Genomic DNA, 23,374 nt, shown 5'->3' with positions numbered 1-23,374 from the left:
GTTCCTTAACAACGTTAATAAGATGGAAGTGATGTAAAAAACTTCTTAGCTAGATGTCAATGAAATAAACAGTAACGTGAGACGTAAGAAGTAAATCATCTGCATTATTTCATATTTAATATGATTAAAATAAAATGTATTAATTACTACATAGATGCACATTAATCCTTCACATGTATTTTTTACATTTCAGTTGCAGAACTGAACACAAAAATATTACAAAATCCTGATACGATTTAGACTGGACAGTACTGAATTTATGTGTAATACATAAATAGGTGGGGTTTGAGATTGAAAAGCACACATTGGTCACACAGACAAGGGAAAATATATAACTATTCTGTACCAGAAAACATTTGCAACATTTATGTTAGAAAAGTAAATGAGAAATATCTTTAAACATTTAAATTTTAATTTGCCAGAATATGCTATATTTGTCATATATCAGATGCACAGTATATAGCTTAAAAATACTGTAAAGATATTATGTTAATACCGTACAATGTATTGTCTATTCTGTATATGGAATGCTTTGGTTTTTGTTTTAAAATTCTATCTAACTGAAAAAAATTGAAGAGTATAGGTAAAAAATTCCTACCAACTTTCAAAGGCCTAGGACTGAATCCTGCAGTAATATAACTCAGAGCAGTGGAATAACAATCTGCATAGCAGACACACACACATGCATATTTATTTATATAATGTGATCTATATATGTGTGTATGTGTGCATGCATTAGATAATTAGATGTACTGGAAGTAAACAAGAAAGTACTGCTAAAAGATCTTACAGTGACTAAACAAAAAGTCAATTCAGTTAATTTTTAACACTCACTGCCTACTCAGTGAGCACAGTACCAACATTAGTAGAAATAGAAAAACTGTGTCCATGTAACATGCTATTTCCTGTAGACCGATGCATTTGACTTGACATCAAAGCACATTTTCCCCACAAGACAGCGTTATTAGCAAACCAATACAGGAAAAAAACCCGTACAGTAAAATAGGTCAGTTTTAAAAATTAGTGTCAATATTCTTTTAATAAATCCCATCCCAATTAATAAAGAAATTGAAATAATGCTGAAGTAATCCTACGGTACACAGCACATTTTTTTCTTAGGGAAAGATAACTGATTTTAACTCACAAGCAATGAAGCTATCTGCTGTATAACCATTCAAATTTTAGAGGCATGAAGACAGAAGTTCTCTCTCAGTTATACTTAAAAACAGAAAATACACAAAGCGCAAAATAATACTACTATTGTTTCCTCAAGCTTCTGCAATATATAAGCCACAAGTGACTGATCACACACAAACAATAAAATAGGGCTAGAAATGAATGATATTACGGGGATGAATGGTATTTGTGACACCTAAGAGAGCTTGACCCTGCAACGAGTTCTGAAATTGTTTCAGTTATCAAAGTGGTTCCAGATGAAAATGCCGGTGTCCCTTTTTCCAACAAACAGTGCTTTCGAACAGAGGAGTAGTGTAGGTGACAGCAGTAAACTTTTCATGATATCTTGAGATAAACTATAAATCCTCAATCCTCAAAATCCTTTTCATACTGCTTTTCATGATGTCATGCAGCATGTAAAATGAGAGGTTAAACAGAACATCTCATGTTTTACATAACCGAAGGTTACTTTATTTCTAATATCAGTATCAAAAACTGATACCTAATTAAATGTACAGGATTTATTTTATAAAATCCAACTGTTAACAGTATGTTTCTACTACATTAATAAACCAGTTTACGCTAAACCTTTTGAGCCTTACTACCTAATAAATTATGATATATTATTAAACAAGTAAGTTTGTTTCTCTGCATTGCGTCCCCACCGATTTTGGGTTTCCTTTGAACAATGATGTTACTTCACGGAGCAAAATGGACTGGCCTTTCATTTGGTCGGCGGCGTTCGAGAGGTTTAACGGTCTCTGGGGGCATCTACTGGAAATCCGGAAAACTGCAGCCAGGACACGTTAATCGGGCGGCTGTCAGCGCAGCGGGGCACGGCTGCGGAACAAAGGCAGGCACCGGCGGGGGTGAAAGGCAGGGGCGCGCAGCGCTGCGAGAGGCGCAGGGGAAGAGCGCAGCGGGGCTGCGCCCCCCGCGCTGCCACGGCTGGGGCTTGCGCTACCCAGGGCCACAAGAGCGCGGTGCCAAAAAGATGCAGACGTTGCCCGCGCGGCCGCCTGCAAGCAATTAAACTAGTCGAATTAGAATGAGCAGGCAGCTTTGTAACGTTAGCTGTGTTTAATTTTAAAATTGAACCGTGGTACGAACATAAACCTAAAGTCCTCTCTCCCCTTTGAATGATCACATGCGCACGCTAGCAGATAAAGACTTCAGATGCATTTTTTTAAAACAAATTATTTTTTAAAGAAATCTGGAGCATATCTATGTATTTATGGTTAAAACAAAGAGACCAAATAGTCTGGTTTTAATTTAAAGCAGATTTTTTTTTTTTTTTAATCCATGAAATTCAACAGATGAAAACCATAATACTTAACACAAACATAGACGATGCTGAGAATCCACCGTTCCTCTGACTGCACGCTCATCTCTGTCATTACCGAAACCCTGTTGATGTTGCTAGACGTTTGTTTACACAGGCTGGGTAGAACACTGAAACGAGGTCCACTGAGTGGGTCTGGCTGGGTACCCTGCGTTTGTCCTACATCAGCAGTTACCGCGATGCAGTATATTACGCATGAGGTGCTGAAAAATCCTGCGCGCTTCTGTGTGCGTGTCGGGGGGGGCGGGGGTGGGTGAGGATGGGGGGCACGTGGCAGAAGAATTTTCAGCACCAAATAAATAACCACCAAAAGTTAAAGTTGCCATTGTAGTGGTACCATGTTATAGATGATGGTCTCGTGTAGTATAATATCACCCCGGTGGAAGCAGCTATTTATTGAATGTGGATCTGCGAGCCTGAAAAGGCACTGCTATTGTTAACTCTGTGCTTTAAGCGTACCTGGATATTGCTACAGGCATTTTACTTTTCTTAAACTATACAGCTACTTATATAATTTTCTTATATGGATTTCTTTCATTATTATCATTGCTATCCTAAAACAATCTAGAGTCATGCTGAGGAATCTCAGAAACCTGATTCTAATCTGCCATTACCAGTGCAGAAATCATAAATCCTAATCTTCAGTGAGGCTAATGAAATTACGCTGTTGTTGCAATCTCAACAACCTTCCCATGTTACGGTATTGTACTTTTACAAGACTCTTAAGCAGTGCTGGGAGATCAGGACAGTACCATTCTACATTCCCTTTAACTTAAAATCCTGCACAACAAGGCTATTTGTATTCTACCCTTTACACTGAAAGGGAGAAAAGAAAAAAGAAATTAAGAGGCCAAGAGGCAGGTACTGGTGTTAGAAATAATCAAAATAGTCAGTATAGCATTACAGAATTATTTATCATGAGCTTAATTCTCCATGCCTCCTGTCTGGTGTGGTCAATTACAGACATGCAAAATAAGTGCAAAAGTCTACTATTTTCAGATGACAGATTTTTTTTTTTTTTTTTTATATCAGGGTTAATATCTTTAGATTTTGTAGGATTTAATTAGTACTATAGGTTAATGCCAGCTGCTGATTACAAGTGTACTGTAGCAATCCCATTTTGTAAAGCACAAAATGGCATGGATTAAACAATGATAGTATATAAAATATTAAAGTGTACTTCCAGTGTAAAATAATTGCTCTAGCAATTATTACAATGTTTAAAAACTGTATTCAAATAGGTTTCATCCACTTGGGATTTCCTTCTGCAGTTGGCAAGTCAATGACTGATATAAATGCCTTAGATAAGGATCACAAAATTATGAAAAAATTATCAAGATATTTTTGCTTAAGTTTATTTAAACAAATACATTTGACTTCCCCCCTCATTTCCTGTCTATAAGTCTACAAGAAAATTAAAATTACATCAAGTACGTGAGTACTTAGCTACTTTGTGTTTAACCTATATGCAAACACAGCATAAACAAGGAGACACCAGAATTTCCTCACTAAAATTTGAAAAATATATGCATTAAGTAAAAACAAATATACTATACAAAATACTAAAAAGCCAAGCATGCTGTAAGAGGTTGTAACTTCAGGCTGCTCCGCCTAAGAATCAAAAGAGGAATTTATTATTTAGTTATAGCTGGACAGCCAAAAACCATGACAGTTTTGCAACACCGTTAGTGACCCACACCCAAAATACAGTTAAAACTTCTGCAGGTCATTGTTGAAGACTAAAAGCGCTTATGCAAATACTTGGTAAATATGGAAGCTGAAGATTTGACTGTCGCACTCAGCGATGCTACGATCCAGGTTACAGTGGTATAAAACCATGTACTCACACTGTTGAAATCTACATTGTCATGTGTCTGGGCTGCAATCCACCGAAGTTAGGTACATAGCTAACTTGAAAATATATCCGAGTCGTCTGAGTATCTGAGTTCAGTGTGAAAATTTACGTATGTAAGTACCTTGGTGAGTCAAGCCCTCAGTTGGTCAAGGTACTCAGCACATTTTCACCACATACTGCTACTGATACAAACCTATTTAACTGGATCAGGGCATAGCTCTCTTTAATCCTAGTTTAAAGACTGTCCATTTAAATACTTTTCTTTTAATGAAATATTTACTGGATGGTGATACGTTAAACTGTAGACTATAGTAATCTCATTAAAGAAAGATATGAAAGTACAGTAAATGCCATTAAGTAGTAATAGACAGTTAGCTTACACATCAGAATTTTTGATTACTAAGGCTGAGAATTAAATTATACTGGGGTGGGGTGCAGGTTTTTTAATTCCAAATTATAAAGCTGCAATAGCTAATGTCCTAATACAAAAAGCATAAAACCCACCAAGCCCCCAAGCGTTATAAAAAGAATTCCCTACTCTAAATAGTAAATAAAAAATATTGCATGACAATTTGTACATATCATGAGAGGGAAGAATATCTACTTGAAATTGACTTTTGTAACAATTCAGATTTTTTTAAATAAGAAAAGGTTTATGGAGCTATGTATTCAGAATTATTAATAGATGAAAATAAAGTATATCAGAAAATAAATAGATAGGTACTTCATACCATATATATAGGTATACATATAGGTACAATAACTTTCAGCATAAGTAATGCAGTATTTTTCATCTACTGCCTCACAGTCTCCGACTGTTGTCAAACCACACTTTAACCTAAATCACGCAATCAAAGGTGGATACAAAACCTGTCAGTAGGATCCCACAAAGAACACATATATTGAACTTGCTTCCTTTTGTTCAAAGCTACACTGCCACTTTAATACTACATAAAATGAAAAATTAATCAATTATAAACATCAAAGGATGACACAGAAAACCTATTTTAAAATGAATGTAAGTACTGTAATAATTAAGAATCCTCATTAACCCAGAAAATGGAAATATAAATTTAGCAATGAACTTTTGGAACATTCTGTCCCTAAACATAAATGCAAAGAAAGCACTAAAAATAAAGATAAAAGTGCTACCCTTATAAAAATATTCCTCATACAAGAGCACACACACCTGTGATTATTTCGAGCATAATCAGAAAAAACCATTATCTTCATTAATCTTTCTGCTTTTCTTTCTAAATTAATTATGTTCATTAACAAAAAGTAATTCCAACCATATTTTATGGGCTATTATTTATCAAAATGAAGTATTTCTCAACTTTCCCCTTTTATTTCAGGGCTGACCTAATGGACTGAGTGCCAGAAACTTCTGAGTTTGGAACCCTTTCCATTTGACTTGCATGATATCGGAGAAGTCATTAAATTTCTCTGCAGGTTTCTTTCACAGTGTGCAAAATTATCTTTAGAAAAAGATAATAATTATTATTTACTTTCTGTATCTTCTCAAGCTGATGCTATGAATTATCAGAAAACCCTATACAAGGCTATGCATTTATTATACTGTTGCTATGAACAATTCCCACAGTATTTTTGCTTTTGTTTATGATATCTCATTCAAGTCCCCAACAGAACTTACTCTGTAGTCTAAGGACAAATAGACGACACGGAGATTAAGAGCAAAAGAAAAGAGAGGATTTTACACGATTCAGAAGGATTTGCTGTGAGAATTATTAGGAAGTCATGATTGTACCACAGCAAATTAGACTGTCTTTCTTTATTTCAGACTCTTTTTGTTTGTTAGAGATGCTTCACCTTTATGGAGTGTTTTAAAAATAGAAGTCAGTTGTGTATTGCTTGTACGTTATCTTCAGTACTAAATATTGTTGAACTATTGAGAAATTAAAGCACTAGAAAACCGTAAGACCAAACTTAGCAAAAACAACAAGTTACATAAAAAAAGAAAAACTTCAGCTCACTGTGTTCTTCTTTATTAAAGTATGTCATGTATTTTATCTTTGCAAGAGTTTGATGAGTTTTTGCAAGTAAAATTCTGTTTCCTCTATACTTGCTAATAGTCATGAGAATCTGTAGTTTGCACCTTCCCATTAAAAATGTATTGTATTTTTTGAAATTATTCACCCCGCCTTTTATCCAGATCATGTCTTTGAAAGGAGGAAGTAGATAATAAATGGAATAATTCATGATTTCCCATTAAATATGAAACTTTCTTTTGCAGAGTTTAGAAAATGAAGTTCTACATAATGTACAGAAGTTGATTAGAACTTTTTTTAACCTTTTCAAGAAAAACCTTTCACATTACACAAACGCACAGAGAAGTTTCTTTAGGAAAGGCAAACCATTCACTTCCCACACAGTTCTGTTCTTTAGATCACTGCCTAATTACACTCAATAATATGTTTATCAGGCCCAAAATTCACAGAGATCATTCATTTGACCAAAAAGAATGTGTGCCTCTAAGTGCTAAAATCTCTTTTTGAAAGTTGTTTAATAAACATTGAATCCTGGTCATGGCAAGCAAGATTGTTAGGAATTATTCAGACAGAAAAAAATACATATTTAAATAATATTGTGAAAGAAATTTGAAATTTATCATCTAGCTCAATAAGTGACTTGTGCCATCTCCCTTTCCACAATCAGCAGGGAGTTTGGGAGAGAGTGCCTTAATTTAAAATTTCTTTTACTATGAAAGGATACATTTCTTTGGTTCTCATTTACCCTTTTCCATAGTTTTTAGTATTTAAAAGTGAAGAAATATCCTCATAAACTGTAAATGAATTGTCACGACATTCCACCAGTTCTCAACCAGAGTAATGTGAACAGAGGGTCATAAGGTGCTCACAGGTCATATCCAAAGATTCACATCAGCAAGAACAGCAAAATCTTGCTAGGACCTGAACATGAAAGGGAAATAACAGTTTACTCCTTTATCCTTTTGCCTTCTTTAGCTGCTTTGAGCTCTCCTCTCTCCCTCTGTCTTCACAGTGTTATACACAGAAGAAATGGAAGCAGCTCAAATCAGTGCATCGCTAGAACCAAGTACTGTGCAATCAAGGACTGAAGTACAGGGGAAAGCAGAATCTGCACCTACACATTATCTGTCTGCATCTGAAATTGCCTTTTGCAAGCTTTCTAGTAATAGCAGCTGCCCCTCCTCCTTCCTTGCCTTAACCCCGCACCAACAAGATATTTTTCTTAACACTTATTCTTGGCAGTGCCCCTCCCCTGTCCCTTGAGAGCCTCACTCCGTAACACAGAAATGGTCAAATCCACCTTACAACACAAAATTGCCAAGCCTAAATTATGCATGTTCAAATTGGGAAGCCCCAGTAAAGATTTCAGGTTGTGAAAAAGAAAACATGGCAATATGATAAGCTGACAACGAAAAAGGGTCCCAATCTATTTGTTGAGTAAAAGATTTCATCGGTCACCTATGAAGTCACCTAACTAATTTATTTGGTAGAGGTGACAGCTACTAAAAAGTCTGGATTAATCAAAACCCCAATCAGCTATTTGTGTTCAGTTTCCTTAAAGAACTGGTCCATCAACGCAAAAGACTAGAATAAGGACAAATAGAAAAGCAAATAAATCTAAAACTGAGTACCAAAACTCTCATGATTTGAATAACTTATAAACAGAGGACAAGATCAGAAGCAGCCCAGTCTAATAGTAGGGCTTACTAGTCCATCATGGCTATGATGAAAATAAAGAATAAAACACCCTTCAAGCTAGGCCTTCTCCTTTCTACCAGCCCACAAACGTCATTCTTCTCCCTCAGTAGACTCTCCAGTTTGAAGACTCAACCCTGGAGTCAATCTCTTGATGGAAAATGCCTTATTTCACAGTTCATTATTATTATTATTTTCCCTTCCTTTTCTGTCCTATTAAACTGTCTTTATCTCAACCCCGAGTTTTACCTTTCTTTTTTCCGATTCTCTCCCTCATCCCACTGGGGGGGAGTGAGCGAATGGCTGTGTGGTGTTTAGCTGCCTGCCAGGCTAAACCATGACAATCATGAACTTTTTGACTCAAATCAGTCATAAGGACAATTTTTAATTGTTAATGCAACCTGATTTTGAGCCATTAATGATTTGGTAAGTCAAGACCAAGAACAGAAAGTATCAGGGAAGGCACGCTGAAGGCCAGTGGAGTCAGCCAACCTCCTCATAAGCTTACAAAAGCCTAATTCTGTGGCAAGAAAGCCGTCACATTCTGTATTAATGGGAACCTTTACTTTTTTCCATTTCCAGCTTCTTACACCACATTCACTTCTTATTTCAAGTTAAAGTCTTAGAGAAGGAAACAAAACAAAATCAATGAAAAAACCAAAGCAATATCCTGTTTTAATGTAATTAAAGTACTATCTTTCTTAAGCACTGTTTTTTCTTCCTCTTCTATCATATCACCCTGGGACAAAAAATTATTACAAAGAAAAAAAAATGAAAACCATCTCCACATTTTTCCACAGAAAAATGAGATTATAACATAAGCACACTTAAAGGAATTCTTCTCATTTGCTGAAGTTTGGAACAGAGTACAATACTGTATAATAAAAGGATAACTGCAACCTTTTTTTCCTTCAACTATGAAGAAACTAGCTTATCTTAATTTTAAAGAATATTGCGAAGGATACAATTTTAGGGAACAGCTTTGAAGAATGTTGCTTGTTTCCATAAATGTGATACTACCCTTACATTCCTTTATTTAGGAGGTAATAAATTTGTTATCTGCCTAATACGCACCAAAAAAAAAGGGTGTTTAATATTAAGCAGAAGTGTGGCTACAAGAATTTGTCTTGACAAAATAATGACTGACTTATTAAGTTAACCTCCATATTAAACAAAAGTACAGATATTTAGGTGGTAAAAGAAAGATATCCTGTCCTTTTATAAAGAAGTGCAATAATCTACTTCTGGAATGGAAACAATATTTAAAAAAACTACACAGCATATTATAAGCCATTTCTCACACTTTTTTTAATAAAAACATCTGTTGTCTGCTGAGACATACAAAGCATAACATTGATTTCAGTAAGATCATTTACAGATATGGCATTGCCTTACTTTAGAAATTGGTTTAAAATTGCAGTTGATGCATTTAGTTTTTTATAACTAGCCTAGTACTAATACAACTGTGTAGCTGCTAGTTTGTTACCATTTGTTTGCCCTCAAATGATTTTATCAGGTTTATGGAACGGCATTAGTAAATTACATACTATAGAAATTTTGTAACTGCTGAGCCATTATCAAAAGCTAAAATTCTGAGAATTAAATACACAGAACATGAACATAATATCTTAAAAGATGTACTTAAAAAATCTCCACAGAAATAAACCAGTATACATATGATATTTCAGTTTAATCTTCTAAGAGGCTTTGATAAGTTTGAAAAACAGCATATTACAAAACAGTGAGGAAACACCCCACTTTGTGTAGGTGTTGCAGAACAGATTATAAAATTCTCACTTCATTGTGGATTTCCTTGCTGGTTTCCTCTTCCACAACCTCCAGACTCAGGGTTTGGATATAAAAAGAAAAATTGTATAGGAGGGGTTTTTGGGATGTTTTTTTTTGTTTTGTTTGTGGGGTTTTTTTTTTAATAGCAGTAAAAGGCTGACCTGATCAAATCACAGCTGTAAAATGCACTTTTGAAGCCTCGAGGCCTTCTTAAAATAGCAGTGACTTCCTGTGTAATCACAGAGAGAACACTTCTGTCCCTAGCATGGTGTGTGTACTGTGGAAATCCACTGGCACTACAGACTGAAACAGCTCACTGGGAAGGCAAGTCAGTCTGCAGCAACAGCATAATGACTACAGCAGCACTGCATAGCTGGTACGGAACTAGGGTGACAATAAGTGAATGTACTTATTTCTATGCTTGCTCACTGAGGTCTGGTACTTCTTCCCCCTTCACAGAGCAACTATGCTACCCTTAATTCAGGGGACAGGACCTCTGTCAACACAGCATTTGCTTGGGAAGGATCTGTTCCTTATGTTGGTCCAGCTCCTGCAGAATGTGACCAAGTCACAGACCAATCTTAGTTTCCTTCTCTTTAAGCAGGGAATATTTAAACCAGCTATGACACCTAGCACAATTAGTACGACAGCATGATCAAAGGTAACTGTTCCACATCAACCACGTGTACTCACAGAGCAGTAACACGGCACTTTCCACTGCCTCACCTAGCTCACTTTCTTGTCACTATCAGGCGGCTCTCTCCCACAGCTAACTCCGATAACAGACTCTCTCCAACAGAAACAAAGGAACAAACTGAACTTTGCAAACCCTAGGATGACATATTGAGGAGGTCCTGCCCAATCCCATCATGGAACTAATCTTTAGTCCATCATCTTTGAACCTAGTCTTAATTCAAATAAAAGAAGTGGGGTATGAATTTGCTTTAAACAGATTGCTCTCCTAGATCATCACACCAGACACATTACAATCTTTGTACCGACAGTCAGAACACGTATTAGCTTTATCATGTTACCATTGTAAAAATAAAGGCAAATCGGACATGTATCACAGGAAAGGAAAGTGTGTCTTCTGGCTGAGTATTATATGGTATGGTTTTAGGACACTGCTAAAGTTATTACCCCTCAACTCAAATTTGGTAATTTTCTAGATTTTCATTTGAAAGTTTTCAGGGAAGGTTTGCAGGTACATTCTTAGGCTAGGAAGGAGAAAAGAAGCGTGTTTTGCAAGAAACTAGCTGGTCGAATTCCTGTCTGATTGATAGAATGCTTTTATGCTGCAAGGGTGATCTTGCAATATTAATTGTTAAGGTGCCTAGAGCCCTTGTATATGCATCTTTTTATTATTTAAATATTGAAATAAATAAATCATCCCACTTAAGCAACCAGCAATTCAGATTTGTTAGGATTCTTTCATTAATTTTGATGGTGCTGAACCCCAGATCTGTTAAAAGACTCCAGAAGAATAAGTCAGTCATAGTCTCTTGTAACTTCGAAATGTAAATACCTCGGCTGTAAGAAATCAAAAGTTATCTAGATTTCTTTCATTCATTGGGTTTTTAAATAACTAATGGTGTATTAAATGCTTCACCACAGAAGTCAGCACTTGGGCTTGGCTAAATAATAATTCAAAATTACAAGAACGTGTATGTCGGTATACTAAGCTTCTACCCCAGAGGAGATATTTCACAGAGGCTCACAAAAAAAAAGAAAAAAAAAAAAAGCAGCACAATTTCAAGTACAATTACTGACACAATCTTAACAATAATGTTACAAATGTGATATAATACTTTGGTAAATACACAAATTAGTAAAAGCAAGGAGTTAAATGCTTTGATATGTTTAAGATCAGGAGAAATGAACCATCTTTATTTAATATCAACTTCAATTTTTAAATGCCAAGTTCCACTAAAAAAGGTAGGGCCTAGGGAACTTTAAATTTAAATAATTATGATGACTAGAAACAAAGGAAACAATAAACTTATGGATGTTAAAATGCCTCAAAAAAGCCAACTTACGCAGCAGCTTCTTGTTTTGACAAGCCTTTGATATTCTTTGCCAAATAATCATCTATGCCATCTTTGTCTTTGATCAAATGAATCCTAGATTTAAATGAAAAAAATTAAAAGAAACACTGTGAGGTGCTAACATAGACTTCTGCAGCATGTATAACATATTAGCATTGCCAAGTAGAGCTAAATACTGAAATATTGACAAAGTAATATATCAGACATTCTATAAACACATACAAATATCTTTTTAATTTTTTGGTCTGTAGCTGTTTCAAATATTTAGTTCTGAAAGAAAACAGAATTGATATTAGCTTTCAAGGACCTGGTTATCTGATATTTCTGTCTAATCTAGAAGAAATTGTGTATTAGCTAAATCAATAATAATTGATTAAGCTATCTATATTTAAACTGTTTTCTAAACCAGAACCACTACATTTTTGCATTATCAGTATGGACCAGAGTGGTCCAATCTATTTTGTATTTAACTTTTTCAAAATTAAAAAAAAGAAAATCAACAAAACAAATCCCAAACCCAACTCAAAATGTTTTCCTTAGTGCAATGCAGACTTTTAAGACTGCTCTCAGCTTTCCACAGTTTGAGCAGCATATTGCAAAAGGTAGTCCACTAAGGGGGTAATCCAAAGGGCATTAAAATAAACAGCAAATTTTAGGATGCATGGATCTAATTTTAAAATTTGAACTGTACATCATTTCGCCTTTCACTTGAGCCATCATCTCTTTGCATCTCCACTCTGATACACAAGAGATGCCTTGAATTTTAAAGAATAATATGCACTTACTGACCATAAATTGTATTTAAATTGATTCTGATATCCCAACGGTAGAGGATATTATCTTTATAATGTGAATTTATTTTTATTCTTCTTTAAAAAAACATAAAGATTGTCTGGTTAATCACTCAAAGATAAAAGAAATTCAACATTAGTGTTCCACATAAATCTATTCTTTCCTCTTTCTCTGTCTGTATTACACTGCTGTCTTTCATTACAGGGATGAGAGTAAATTCTTTTCATAATGTTAGCTAATATAAGCATCATGCTCCTTATTGCTCTGAGAATACCAAAGACACTTCATGAAGTTCATTTAAATGAAAACAAAATAGCTAAGCAATGTAGAGATATTTTGACATGTCTGTATTTAAGACAATGTAATAGTGAAAACTTCCGGCACAAATAGGGCATTTAAATTTGTTCCAGAATTTACTACTACTGAGCTGCACCAACAGAGGCTTACGCTTTCAAGCTGCACATAACACAATCCATATGAGTTGCTGCTGACCATGCAAAATGTACACCTTACGGATACTGCCCTAAAAATTCAGTTATAATCAACACCAAAATTTAATCAATATCAAAATTTTTACACCAAAATAGTTACAATTTAGGAAGATACATAATGTCATTAGGATAATGAAGATAAGGTAATTATTGTATATTTTAAACTGATGTAAAACATATTTCAAGATACAATAGGTTTATATGAGGTAATAGAAAAATTGAAAAATAGTATCTCTGGGTAATTAAATATGAAGTATCCAGTAGACAACACAAAAAACCCTGGCTGACCTTTGTACTTTAAGTCTGCAAAAATGCACTTTCTGCACATCAGTAGCAGATGTGCAGAACACACATAGAGAACACACCAGATTGGGAGTCCAAACCCCCAAACTCAAAGTGTCAACTACAACAAGAACATTCCTAGGCATCACTATCAGCTTGTTGCAATTTAATCTACACTGCAGCTAAAAATCATCTCAAACTGGAACAAAGGAAAGCCTGATGCCTTCTCATTATCTTCTCAAAGGTATTTTAATAAAAAACAATCGGGGAAAAAACGTAGAATCATACACAATTTAAAATGTCACCTGCCTTATAGTCAAGGTATAAATTTCTGAGTTCTGATTGGCAACACCCTCTAACTTAAAGACAACTACAGCTAAGGGGGAAAAAAAATCAAAAGCAACAACTTGCAAACAAATTACTGTTTACACAAGTTCTGCAATACCCTGTATTGGACTGATGCAACTACAAACACGGTCATCCATCATAAAGAATTTAAGTTAGTAAAAACAATAAATACTTATCTCACCCTGGCTGTTATTATCAAAGATGTTAATGTAGCAATAACACAGAAAAGACAGGCAGATGATACATAGGAAAAAATACACAGCAGAAAATTCCATCAACTCAAATAATCATTATTTAAAATGGCTTGTTATATGCAATGAGAATTAAAAACAATAGAAGTAATTAATGTGAAGAACTGAGACTGTGACTTGGAATGGACATTGTTTCTTAATAGAGAAATGAGGTGAGGATGGCACTGGCTAAGAGGCAGTTTCTTTTCTTCCAGTTGTCACTTGCTTTTTCCAAACTGTTTTAGCCTTATTGCTCCAGTGTTTCCATGATGACTCACTATATTTCATAAATAGTTTATAAAAGTCTACTTCACCTGTAAATTGACTCCTATTTACTTTTAAATCACTCACTTATTAAAGACAAATATATTTTAATCCAATGGATACCTATCCCAGAGTTAACATTTTACACCATGCGTTCCTATAACTATTTCTGTTACCAGTCTACACAGCAAAAAAATAGCTACTGATTTTTTTCTAGAAATAAACCATAATAAATACACCTGGCTTTTTAATCAAAGAACAGAACAAAGTCGCATAAAGGACCAGACTGATTCTCACATAACTTTCTATCCCCGCTGCCTATTCTGTTAACTCAGACTCCAGTTTTCTCAAAATTTCCCATCAAAGAAAATGGCAGAGCTTGTCTTGCTCTAATCACTAGGCATCTACAGCATAGTCTAGACCATTACAGAATCACACATTTCTTTTCTGCAAATAGGCACAACTTCTGTAGGACTGCTGCAGAATGATCTTCTTGAACATGAAACTCCCCAAGTAAATGGAAGAAACAAGCATCCTACCTCTGGGGTGAGTTCTCCAGCAATGTACTTACTGGAAAAAGTGATAGCTGCAGAACACAGCTCCAGCCATAAAAGATTTAAAAACAAATAAAATTGTAAGACATCACTGCATGTCCTTATTCTATCAGTGTGTGAGAAGACACCTATCAGTATGAGCCCCTCAGAAAGACTGGGCCCAAGGATACCATGTTCCTTGATCCTTACTGCTTTTAGACATGGACATGCAGCTGCTGAACTCTGAGATGCCCCAGACCTTTCAGCCAAAGGCTAAGGGGAATGCTAGGATTGGGGAAAAAAAAAAAGAAAAAAAAAAAGAAGAGGAGGAAGAAGAAAATAACCACAATTCTTTCTGAAATGGAGGCAATTCCAGGAAAAAGCATAGTGGGGCAGAGTAGTAACTGAGAGACCAGTACTCGCTGAGGGAGACAAAAATGTATGGATACAAGTAACTAAGAGGAGAAATGAGTGCAACGGAACGGAAAGCCACATAGGCATGTGTAAGAAGATGGCCTGAAAGCATTATGGCACTGTTGTTAACTCTCTCAGTTATTAAGTACAGGATAATGTTTTTCAAGCCAGTTTTATTCATTATATTTTCAGAGACATGAAACTGTTTTGTGCCTGAATGAAAAAAAAATCTTGTTTTTTCACAACTTATTGTACAAATAAGTACATTTTCAATGACCCACATTCGTATCAATACTAAATGGAAATAACTTCCTATGACTCTTGAAGGAGTTTTCAAAAATTAGGATGAAATATCTACCTTAAACAGAACATATCTCCTATTTCATTTTTTTTCCCTTTTAATTATGAAACTTTCCTAAGAGAGAATTTCCTTGCCTCTGATTTTTGCGGTTTTAAATATTGCAAAAAAGCAAACATAATTTGTCACCTCAGCATAGCTGATTGAAGCTATTCACAGTAGAAATGATACTCTGAAAGAAAAGAGGTACATACCTTGCAAAGTCTAATGAGGGGCAAACAGTCTGCTCTGTGAACCTGGGATGCTCCCCTGGGCTTTGTAGGATCGCTTGAGGCAACACATTCATTTTAACTAAAACAAACAAACAAAACAAGGTTACTTGAAACAATGTCTTCACAGTGATGCAGTTTCTTATCCTTCTTGTGGTGCTTCCCAGACAACTCTCTTTTATTTCCAGTGCATTACCTATAAAACTGGACTCCAGTTCCACACAAATCTTTTCAGGCCTCAGCATCACTTCAGTAGGACATAATGCATAGGAATGGTCATGATCTTACTTTCAGTGGTTTTCTCTCTTCCATTGGAGCGCTTTTGCACAGGGACAACTGATTCAGGAACCTTAAATGCACGTGATTCCCTGTGCTTCCTCAAGCTATCTAGGTCCAAGTATTAATAATATTTTAAGTTAATACAAAAGGTGGAGAAATGATTGAACATGCAGTATGCAATGCAACAACAGGCACTGTATTAAATTTCAAAATAATACATAATCATAATAGTAACAATCCTTTGAATAAAAAATGTAAGTAATGCTATACTTACAACACGGGGTTTTACTTAAAACAAAAGCCGAAAGCCCCACAGTTATGTAGAATCGTCTAGCTCGTCATTTTGAAGTACATAAATGCTAATAGGACTTTTTTATCATATAGAGCTACTATGTTTTTTCCCCAAGTATTCAGTCTACACTTCCTACCATTAAAGTTTCAGCTGCCAGTTTCTTCATTTTGCATGTCTGTGATCTGAGGACGTTAGCAGCAGGAGCACCCTTACTTTTAAATTTGGTTTAATGTAGGTATTGCATGCCCTGCTGGTAGGCCTCAAGGCACAAACTTTTAGTAGGGATGGGAAAACAGAATATAATAGGAAGGGGGGAAGAATTTAACTATTTGCTACATTTAGTGAAAGGAAATTTATTTTACAAGCAATAAATGTTAGACATAAATCAACTTGATACTGAATGATCAGCATCAGACTAGCAGATATTTTATATATTAGCCTTTCTGGGATCAAAAGCTGTTTCATTGATGCAATATTTTGCTACAGTTATAGTGAAGTAATTTTTTTAATTGTATTACTTAGAATGGAATAACAAAGACAATTATAGGTTGAAAAGGTGACAGGATATGATATTTCCCCTAAGTCATTCTTTTAGGGCTTAGTACTAACGATAACATTTGTTACAGAAAGAAAAAAAAAATTATTTATAAATAAACTAATCTACAGTTGGAGGCAGCAACATTTTAGACAAGTGTGTCATAGAAAAAAAATCAATAGAATAAAAACATATGGGTAATTCATCACTATAAAAGATTATACTTCTTATAGAGAATGACAGGTTTGTATCCCGAAGCAATACAGAAAGGAAAATCTCTTTTTAGGAAGATGCCTTTCAGTGAGAAATAGTAATTAAACTTTGGAACAACAATACTGAAGCCCAGAGAAGATGCAAAGCTTTCTACAAGCCTCTTAGTTTTGAGGTATTGGGTGAGAAAAAGCAAACAGACCATGTCTTAATGGCAGCTGTTGAATTTGGCAAGGCAGGAGAGCTGACCGTCTGCAGCTATGGGGCAGAAAAGGCAGGGGTAAGCAGCTGAAAGGAGACCCTGAAAGCCCTGCTAGAGCCACTGCAACCATGAAAAGCTATCGATGGGTAGATGTACTTTGTGGCATGCTACAGGTCTCAGGCTCCAGGCTGCACCCACATGGGACCTGGCTGGAGCATGCAATAGCTCCTCGCTGGCCCACACGCTCCAGGTTCCCACCCCACAGAAATCAAGTATACGATAAGACAGGCTGGCACGCACACAGGTCTCATACTAACATGAGGCACATACACAGACATTTTTCTGAGTCCATTACTGCCTCACAAGGATTAAAACTATTGCCCTGACTCCTAGTTCAAACTCAAAGCTTGGGGATGAAAAAAAAATCTGCTTCATAATAATGTCAATTTAATTTTTATTTTAGAGGTGGGAGGTCGTTTTCACAGTGAAATGGATGGTGTTTTTCCCTCATTTCCAAAGTAACTGTAATCTTTATGGGTAAATTACAACCACAGAGACACATGACAGAAGGTATCAGCAACACATCGTTCTGAAACGTGTGCTATTACATTCACATAAATGTCGTTGCTGATCATTTAGAGACTGCTAACCCCTTTACATCTTACTCCTTTATTATAAGGCCCAAGCCACATCTCATTTGCTTCATCAGACACCCACAGAATTCAGCAAAAGACAAGGCAGTGCAGTTGGTTTCTAAAGAAGTGCTATATTTAATCACATGATCAAGGGAATCTCCCCACGGGCTGGAATCGCTCCAACGTGCATTGAAGCTAAAGGTAAAACGCCAACTGATTGTAACGGCCTTTCCCGGCCCGTTCTAGGAAACCCGTTCGCTGCCATCTAGCTCTTCCCACGCATTTTCTGAGGCACACATAAACCTAACTGGAGGCTGAGGATTTCCCAGAAAGGGAAGCAGCCTAGGATCCAGCTGCCTTTGTGGACGTATTTGCTGCTACCTGGCACCTCATAAAAGGATGTCAGTGGGACAGGTCAGACTTACAGCCACGCTGCTTTATTACACTGAAAGTGCTGATTAAAAAAACCAATAAATTTTAAAAATCTAGCCAGCATGATAGATGTAATTTGTTCCAAGTAACACGGATGAGATCACGGCCCCAACCAGCGCTTGGTTTTGCTGCGCCTGACCCATGTTCTGAACCTCCTCCGGCCTTGTGGCTATCCAGCCCTGGCTGCAGGAAGACAGCTGCCCTTCGCTGCTTCCCGGCCTTCACCCACCACCAGCCAGGTACACTTTTTTTTTCCCTTCACCTGTTAACTACCACCATACGCTACATACCCTCAACCCTTGGCTCTGGTACTGTCTCAGCCTCTTACAAAAAAAAAAAAAAAAAAAAAAAAAAAAAAAAATATATATAAAAAATTATTAGTTGAACTTTCCAGGGGAACAGACCTCTACTCATGGCGCGGCCGCAGGACGAGGTCTTCACCGGCGTGCCCACCGCACCCGGCGCTTAACAGCTCCGTTACTCCCCCGCCGCCGCCCAAGGCGAGACGGCGGGTGCGCCCCGCGGGGGCCGGGGAGCAGAAGGGGGCCGCCAACGGTCGCGGCGTTCGCGGCCCGGTTCCCCGCGCCGGCTCGGCCCTGGTGCCGCCGCCTGCAGCCGGGCCGGGCCGGGCCGCCTCGCCGGGACGCCGGCGGCCTCGCCATGGCGACGGGGGCGGGCGGCGCTGAGGGCCGGCCTCCCGCCCCGCCGCCTTCCCCGAACCCGGCGTCGCCAGGCCCCGCCGCCCCCTTGAGGCCGCCCCGGGGCGAGGCACTTCTGCCCTTGGTCTCTGTGAGGCGGCCGGTCGCCGAGGCGTGAGGAACGAGCCTAGCGATTCCGTTCTGGCAGAGGCCTGCAGGCCGGGTGAGCGGCAAAGTCCGATTTAGACCATGAAAAACGTGGAAGCTGTGAGAAATCAGTACAGCTCGAGGTGTTCGGTATTAACGGGTCCTCCAGCTAAGGGAAAGTGTTTGTGTGCTTTCTTGGAGCTCAAATGAGCTCCAAATGAGGTTATCTCAAACGGGAGCATCTCTCAAAGCTAAGTGAGTTTCTGAAGCTGGCAAGCAAAGAATCAGTGACAATATCATATCGATACTTAAAGGAAGGTTTGTGGGCAGTCTCTTAGATTATAGATGAACACTTGCAGTGAGCAGGCTTTTTTCTTTCAGGACCTCTGATCTTCTCTGACATCCTTCAGGACTTCTGAGCAATGGAAAAGAGCGAGTAGAAAAGACTAGACTTAATCTCTAAGTAAGTGACATAACATGAAGGCTTTTGGTTTGTGGAAAATTTTGTCACTTTCTGTTGATGAGAGCCAGCTCCTCAATTTACTGTAACAAAGGAACTGTTCTTCCAAGGGACTGATCGGCTAGGGAGCCTGGGAGTTTATAAGAAATGGAAATAGTGAGAAGGAACCAATGAGCTTTTGGTAAGTGCAAATGAAAATGATACGAGAAACTATAATCGGGATGCTAAAGAATACAAAGAGCAGATATTTTTCAGTAGCCTCTTTTTTACTGTTGGAAACTTGACACCAGCAGAAGAGGTCATTTTTTAGCACAGATTTGACCTAGTTTTTATTGCTAAAACTGATTGGAAAACTGGAATGTCAAAATCAATTGTTATAATCTATTTTGGAATGATCAAGTGGACAGAAAGCACTTCAAAAATGGCATTACCTGTTTCTGAGTTGATGGCAATCGGAAGCAAATGATCTTGAATGTTTATGGGTCAGTGTTCTAATGGATAAGTCAGAAGTTGACAGGGTACTTAGCTGATATCAAATCACACTAGAGAACAGCATGACCTATGCCTTACCCACCTACAACATATAGGGAAAACACTGCTGTACTGCAGTGAATTTCAATCTGAGTGACATATGCTGGAGGTCTCGTGCTGCCAGTGTTAAAATGTACTTGGAATTTCAAAATATTTTAAATGTCAGTTTCCTAACTCAAAAAGTGTTGCATCCAACACAGGGGAATTCTATATTAGACCTCATCTTGTCAGATGAAAAGGAGTTGATCACAGAACTAAAAATTAACCATAGCTTAGGTATAACTGATAATGATTTGATCACATTTGTTATGTGCAAACAGAATTAAGTCCAAACCAATAATATATATACTTAATGCTTCGAAAGGTGAAGCCTTTTATAAAGGTGAATACTATTATAAGGTAAATCTAGTGGGAGAAAGAATTTAATCTGAAATTGGAGAATGATAATTGGAAACCGTTTAGGGATGTTAGCCCAGATACCCACAAAGCCATAATCCCACAACTAAGGAATACATTTGCTGAAAAGCCAGGGTGGTTTACAAGGAAAACATCTATGAAACAGAAGAAGGAATGTGGTATCATGCATGTACACTGGAAGCTAGGAATTGTAGAAAATTACTGTGGGAAGTAAAAGGTTATAAGGGAAATATATATATGGTCCACAGAGTTATAATGAGGAAAATGAAAGTTTTTTTCAAGTATAGAATATAGAAAATTACCTGAATAGTGAGAAGACCCTATTAAAGGATGAAGATGTCAGCTTTAACCATAATTAGTGACAAACTTTGAATGTTAAAACATAAATTTCTTCTGTGCATTTGGGAAGATGGCAGCTGATGTAGCTATGTTGTATGGTACTGAAGAGTTGTTTTCTATTCAAATGATAATGTAGGAGGATGGTTCAACTTCAGTTACTAAGAGAAAACTGGCATTAGAGAGTTTTGAATGAACATGTCAAGAAGTTGTATGCACTATCAATGTTCATATTCAGAAGGTCTTGGAACACTAAGACATTTACATAAAAAGGGTAAAGCTAGTATTGTTCTAATACTTCAAAAGAATAAATGGGATGATAGTTTGTCAGTGTGACATTGGTCACAGGCAAAATACAGAACAGCCAATATAAAACTCAGTTAACAAAGAATTTAAAAGAAGACAGATAATTCCAATTAACATGGGCTTCTGCTAAAAAAAATAATATATCCTGGCAGAAAAATAGAGCCTGGCAAACAGACTTTGTTTTCTTAATGAGGCTGCAGGTTTCACATATTGATGTAATTTAATTAGACTTCAGTAAAGCATTTGACTTATTATCATATGGCTTTTTGGATTATTATTTTTTGTATTTGGATTATTATTATTTGTATCCTATACATAAACTTACAAAGAAAAGTTGTAAAAACTGAAAAGGTAAAACAGCAGACTTAAAATTACTGGTAATATTCTGGAATGATATCTGAAGTTCTTCACACACACAAAAACTAAGAAAACCAGCCATTTTACACCATGGTTACATCTTCCATGTTAAGCGTATATAATTCATTTGACTTGGAAGCAGAGTAAGAATTTTTTTATGGAGATGTGTTCAAAGGATCCTGCATGCCAAACAATATGTAACTTAGAGAGGACACTCTTTAGCAAAGAATCAAAGGCAGTCTACATCTATATAGTAATATGAAGAGGCAGTAGCCTTTCTGTGGTTAACGATGAAACCAACTCCTATTACACTGCTGTGTTGTAGCACCAATATAATTGGTCTAGAAATGTTTGGCCTGCAAGTTCTGAAGGGAAAGGGTGTCTGTCCATGGAAGAAAAAATAAAATTTCAATTGCTACCACTTTTTGTTCCTATCATTGGGGTAGGTCTTCTTCCAATTCTGTAAGCAATGATAACATCCAAGGAAAGATAATATTTTATAGCAGATCAACTTTGCAAAAACTGTTTGCATGAAAAATTAATTTGTTTGAGCAAAACTTGGTGTTCAGATGTTGGCATATTAAAAAATGTAATCTAAAGAGGCAAAAAGTGCAATATATTGGTCATTCTGAGTAGCAGGTACCCTTAGGAAATGTGTTTGTGCAGCTTTAATGGTTGCGTGAAAAAGGAATTGCTAATATACTGTCCGTGCTTAAAAGAGGGAATGCCAAAAACTTATAAGAACATATCTGGATACTCTTGAATACTGAATACTTGAACACTGCTCATAAAACTAGTTAAGAACCTGTGCACTATTACTTTTGCTATATTAAAAAAAAAAAAAGAAAAAAAAAGTTTTTTGACTCCTGCCTTAGCTGTCCATCCTTGGTCCCTGGTAGTTTTGATTTTCCTATTACCTGTTAACCTGCCCACTGCAGAAAAAAGCAAAATTGAAGTTAGCCCACTCCTCCACTCTAGAAGAGGGGAAAGAGAGAGAGAGACTTGGTAAAAACTAAAGTGATCATGGAGAAAAATATGAAAAAAAAAAAGAGGAGAAAAGGTCGAAGTGTTAAAAATACAAAACCAGGGAACTGGAGGGGGGCAACACTGAGCATGCTACCAGGCAGCAATCAGTGTACAAAGATGTACAAAGTGCACAAAAAGTACAAAAGCTAGTGTTGGCTGCTGTGGGCTGCAGGTATGGAGATATGACAGGCTGATGGAACAGAAACAATCTCTGAAGTTGCCAGGATTTCTTTAGTAAAGAAACTTACTCCTCCACCAGGCCCAGGGCCAGAGTCAAAAGGAGGTGAATGAGAAGATTCTGCAACTCTTTGAGACTTTGGATGGCATACTAAGCTAGGTACTGATTTGGCATGAACTTTAACCAAAAGTTGACTGTGGTACTACTGTTGTTTTTCATACCAAGTGAAATACACAAAAACTAAGAAACCCAGAAAATTTCTGGAGACAGATCCTGTAAGGTTTTGTAGTCAATACTTCTAACCGCAATTTTCAATGTTTTGTGTGAACTTTCCTGAAAGCCAAATAACAGGAAACCTGTCATCTCTCAAAACAGATTATCTTTCCATAAAATCATTCCTTTTTCCTATGCATCTTTTCCTTATACATGTGAGAGATAAACACCAATTCTACCTTTCTGATGTTCCTATGTTAGTGAAATGTGTAACTTGCTGTTCTAAGTAGTTATCATAGGCCAAGTACCACTAGAAATGGTTTTCTCTTACACACACATGAGACGCTTC

General features: G+C 36.8%; 1 protein-coding gene across 1 annotated transcript in view; it reads right to left on the bottom strand.

The window, feature by feature from the left end:
- TTC29 (tetratricopeptide repeat domain 29) overlaps window positions 1-15,908 on the bottom strand; it is a 133,657-nt gene extending 117,749 nt beyond the window's left edge. The window contains exons 1-2 of the mRNA XM_076337661.1: window positions 15,817-15,908; window positions 11,902-11,985 (exon numbers count right to left, since the gene is read on the bottom strand). Of these exons, the coding sequence (XP_076193776.1) occupies window positions 11,902-11,985; window positions 15,817-15,908 (176 nt within the window). The remainder of the gene's footprint in view (window positions 1-11,901; window positions 11,986-15,816) is intronic.
- Between the last annotated feature and the right edge of the window lie 7,466 nt (window positions 15,909-23,374).

This window comes from Aptenodytes patagonicus, chromosome 4, assembly GCF_965638725.1.
Source record: "Aptenodytes patagonicus chromosome 4, bAptPat1.pri.cur, whole genome shotgun sequence".
NCBI classification, from domain to species: Eukaryota; Metazoa; Chordata; class Aves; order Sphenisciformes; family Spheniscidae; genus Aptenodytes; species Aptenodytes patagonicus.
This window is presented reverse-complemented; position numbering and strand designations above follow the sequence as displayed.